The 4731-nt window shown below is 45.8% G+C and overlaps 1 protein-coding gene and 1 long non-coding RNA gene across 2 annotated transcripts in view; both read right to left on the minus strand.

Annotated features, from left to right (window-relative positions):
- LOC106809711 (ATP-dependent RNA helicase glh-2-like) overlaps positions 1 to 2159 on the minus strand; it is a 4379-nt gene extending 2220 nt beyond the window's left edge. The window contains exons 1-3 of the mRNA XM_014812886.1: positions 2146 to 2159; positions 1506 to 2047; positions 854 to 1468 (exon numbers count right to left, since the gene is read on the minus strand). Coding sequence (XP_014668372.1) covers positions 854 to 1468; positions 1506 to 2047; positions 2146 to 2159 — 1171 coding nt within the window. The remainder of the gene's footprint in view (positions 1 to 853; positions 1469 to 1505; positions 2048 to 2145) is intronic.
- Positions 2160 to 2231: 72 nt separating this feature from the next.
- Positions 2232 to 3059, minus strand: LOC106809718. The gene is made up of 3 exons (XR_001393901.1): positions 3027 to 3059; positions 2790 to 2862; positions 2232 to 2331 (listed from the first exon to the last, which is right to left on the minus strand). It is a non-coding gene; the product is annotated as an uncharacterized LOC106809718 (long non-coding RNA).
- Positions 3060 to 4731: the final 1672 nt, after the last annotated feature.

The raw sequence follows: 4731 nt of genomic DNA on the forward strand, positions 1-4731 counted from the left end.
CGCGCTCACGCACACACGTCGCACACACGCGCTCACGCACACACGCGCTCACGCACACACGCGCTCACGCACACACGTCGCACACACGCACACAAGTCGCACACACGTCGCACACGCACACATGTCGCACACACGCGCTCACGCACACACGTCGCATACACGCGCTCACGCACACACGCGCTCACGCACACACGCGCTCACGCACACACGCGCTCAAGCACACGTCGCGCACACGCACACACGTCGCGCACACGCACTCACGCACACACGATAAAATAAATCGTGAACCCCCTTAGGTCTTTGCCCCCCCCCAATCCAAAACTGCTTCCGGCGCGCCTGCATACACATATGCACGCGCGCGCACGCACAGAGGGAGAGAGATACCCGCGCGCTCGCACACAAATGCGCACGAACATGCGGGTGTCACGTGCGCATATATTTTGCTTGCTCGGCGTTAACTCAAATTTAATCCTAATATTCTTTGACCTAAACGCTGTTCCTAGAATTTGATACATGAGAGTAGAGACTATGCGTTCATTCTATAACATAAGAAGATGTGTATTAGCAGTAAATTATGCTACGGATGTTATGTTAGTTATATATTGCCTTTTAACGACCTGCCCACAAACACCCTGAGGAGAAGGCGGAGTGATTTCTTGACAATTGATTTGCTACTCTGAGAAGGCTGTAAATGCATTATGGAAATTCTCTGGGAGAGAGTCCCCATACCTTGCCCGGAGGGCGCTCGCGATAGTCACCAACGCGTTCAAAATCTTGGATCCGCATCTAAATCATAATAAAAGAGCGCCCGCGAAAGGTGAAAACGGCACATCACACATTTGAGCTAACTTACCCCACGCTTTTCCTTTAACGTAGTTGTTATTCTTATGTTTTCCAAGGAAGTCCGAATCGTACTGCCTCTGGTACTTGGTATTGTCACCAGTGTTTTTGTAGTTCGTGTCATAAGTCCGGCCGAGGCTGTTACCATTATACTGGCCATTGTCAATATAAAGGTTCTTCGCCTGTTTTCTATGTTTACTATCTTGCACTCTTCTAACGTGATTGTCTGTACGGAGTTTGTTTGCATTGTGTTGGGGAATATAGTTGATACCAACAAATGCATTAGCTGGATACGCGCCTCGACCGATAGAGCCTTGACTTCCACCAATAACGTTCGGCAACGGCGTCCTGTAGTTGTTGATTCCAACGTTACCACGTCCGTACTCCGCAACATTACCACTGCCGTAACCGCCGACATTACCGCTACCGTAGCTGCCAGCATTACCGCTGCCGGAATTGCCAACATTACCGCTGCCGTAGCCACCAACATTTCCGCTGCCGGAATCGCCAACATTACCGCTGCCGTAACCGCCGACATTACCGCTACCGTAGCTGCCAGCATTACCGCTGCCGGAATTGCCAACATTACCGCTACCGTAGCTGCCAGCATTACCGCTGCCGACCGTAGCTGCCAGCATTACCGCTGCCGTAACCGCCGACATTACCGCTGCCGTAGCTGCCAGCATTACCGCTGCCGGAATTGCCAACATTACCGCTGCCGTAGCTGCCAGCATTACCGCTGCCGGAATTGCCAACATTACCGCTGCCGTAGCCACCAACATTACCGCTGCCATAGCTGCCAACATTACCGCTGCCGGAAGCGCCACTATTGCCGCTGCCGTATCCACCGACACCACCAAAATTACCGCTGCCGAAACCGCCAACATTACCGCTGCCATATCCACTGACACTACCAACATTACCGATGCCGTAGATGCCAGTATTACCGCTGCCGTAAGCGCCAACATTACCAACATTACCGCTGGCAATACCGCCAAAATTACCGCTGCCGAAACCGCCAACATTACCGCTGCCGTATCCACCGACACTACCAAGATTGCCGCCGCCGTAGCCGCCAACACTAGTACTACCGCTGCCGTATCCACCGACACTACCAACATTACCGCTGCCAATACCGCCAAAATTACTGCTGCCGAAACCTCCAACATTACCGCTGCCGTATCCACCGACACTACCAACATTACCGCTGCCAATACCGCCAAAATTACCGCTGCCAAAACCGCCAACATTACCGCTGCCGATACCGCCAACATTACCGCTGCCAAAACCAGCAACACCAGCAACCTGACTGCTGCCATAACCACCGACGGTACCGCGCCCGTCACCGCCGACTGCGTCAGGCCTGAAGCTGTCGGAGACGCGTATGACTACATCTGTAACGTCGCGATTTCGGGGTTGGGTAGCTGTGGCAACTCCTGCTACAGTCTTAGTAGTAATATCGTTGCTGCCTTGTGTCGGGATTCCTAAACACTGTTGAAATATGAATATTCGTAAAAACAAATTAGTGAAACAAATTAGTTAACAAAATGGTGACCATATCATACGAGTCATATAAAATGAGCAAACGGTATACCAACGCGCATGTAGTATATTTCATTACTCGTCAAATATCATTTTAAATTATCACCGTGCATTACAAGGCGTATATGAAATTGTAATGAGATATTTACAGAATAGCAGCAGTATACACCTCCTAACGGATGCAATAGTTAGCTGCAATGGAACTCGAGGGTGCATGAATTATGAAAATACATTAGGTATGAATATATATATAAAAAATAACGTATATGCTATTGTTCTGTTAATTACATGCGGAAGAAGAATTCTGATACGTCATATCATAACATTAGAACTCGTACAACAGATGCAACTATTGCAAATATAACTCAGTCATATAGAATGAATGTACACAAGTATTCGTAGCTTACCCCGGCTATCAGTAGGACACCAGCAACTATCGCAGAATGAGATTCACACATTTCTAAAAGAAAATGCGTGTTTCTGATGAAAAGAAAAAAAATCGCCAATAAAACTTACTAAGAGCTTTGTTATGCAAGAATGTTTTCATTTTTAGTAAGAAAAATTACTTATATCTAACTATTACAGATTGAATTGCTAATTAGGGCCTACAATAAGTTAAATTATGAATTGTTAAATTAACTTACTGTAGTAAATGTGTCCTTTCCTGCGATTGCGACAGAGATCTGCTCGTTTTGTGACAAACGTTGACTCCGAGCTGCACCGTGTATTGTTCGTAGGTACATATAATTGCAGCCGTTTTTATATTAAACGAATCCGGAACAACGGCTGACCGAGTTCTTAAAATGAAAGGTAAGCACACTTTCCGCGCGACGGAATATATTGCACGCATGTTTGCTTGACCAAGTGGATCGCCACTAACATATCACCATGGTGGTGTGTCATTATAGCTGCGGTCAGCGCAGTCATGTTTGTTATCGACATCGTGACAACGGAAAGGAAAAGCCGCAGCTATGAGGCGTAATTACATGTATTGCTATAACGCGGCGAGCGGTTTTCCAAACTGTGTCGTGATGGCCCCCTCATTACGACAAGCTCTGATTCGCATCGCTTCTCTACACATTTTATTATTTAAAGAGTCGCGTCATTTACTCTCCTCTCCGTCCGGAGGTTACAGTGAATAGCTATACAGAATGTGTGGCGCAGACCGTACGCCAAGAGTCCTAATTAAGACGTGAAACGGTGCGTTTCACTACAAACTCAACATATATCGAAGTTAATATATCTGCTCGCAATAGAAAGTGAAAGAAATGATAAATTCAATAAATTTAAAAATATTATTTCAATGGTTCCAGAATGCAATACACACATATATGCTAAAACATATTAACGAACTACAAACAGTTTGAGAAGAAACCCCGTTCAAATTACTGAGTGGTCAAAGGGGTTTCTTCTAAAAAATATAGGCCTACCCTATTTACAAGTGTGCAAAAGTGGGTAACAAATGTGATACTGAGTGGACTCACTCAGCCATATATGAGCTAGATCGCATGTGAAACTAAAAGTGCTATATAGTACCTACATGGTGCTTGGGACATATTTCTGTCACAAAAATCACATATCTACGCGCAGACACATAAGAGGCAGAGGCGGATCCAGGGCTGAGGCTAGACAGTAATGTATTTTTCCAGATTTTAAGGGCACATCCCCCAAAAAGGACACACCACCCCACAGTGAGCGCCGCTAGACGCGAAGCACATGGCAGGGAGTCTGGGGGGCCTCCCCCAGGAAATTTCAAAATTTCAAGGGTCCCTGGGCACAAAAATGAGCACCATTTGAGCACACATTTAGTCAAGCAGCAATAGCTAAAAACCATATGGAATTTTATTTCTGCTTCATTTTGCCTGCGCTTTGCATACCATACCAGCAATTAATGCAGAATGATTCAAGCACTTAATTCCCTTCTTTTTCAGATATAAAAGCAAGTTTTGTTACCATGTAAAATTTTGATTTCCTTTAAGTCCTGTCAATGAATCAGAACAAAAAATAAAAAATAAAGAATATAGCCAAATTCCATCAAATTGTTTTCTGTATTTTTTGTATTTTCTGTAAATTTCGAAGGGCACTGAAATCTAGACCGTATTTCCCAATACGGCAAATACGGTCTGAATCCGCCCCTGCACCCACTTCTTATCGGAAGGATGCACCCCACGCACGCTTCTTGAATGCCAACTAAAGTTGAGCGTGAGGTGTTATCAATTTTCATTTTGAGGTGATATATATATTTTGCCCGCGGCCGAGTGGGCTCCGTGTGCACTGCTACTGGACTACGTGACACTATGGTGACACCCAGGGCCGGTTCCAGGGCTGAGGCTAGACAGTATTTTTCCA

Source organism: Priapulus caudatus, unplaced genomic scaffold (assembly GCF_000485595.1).
Source record: "Priapulus caudatus unplaced genomic scaffold, Priapulus_caudatus-5.0.1 Scaffold379, whole genome shotgun sequence".
NCBI classification, from domain to species: Eukaryota; Metazoa; Priapulida; class Priapulimorpha; order Priapulimorphida; family Priapulidae; genus Priapulus; species Priapulus caudatus.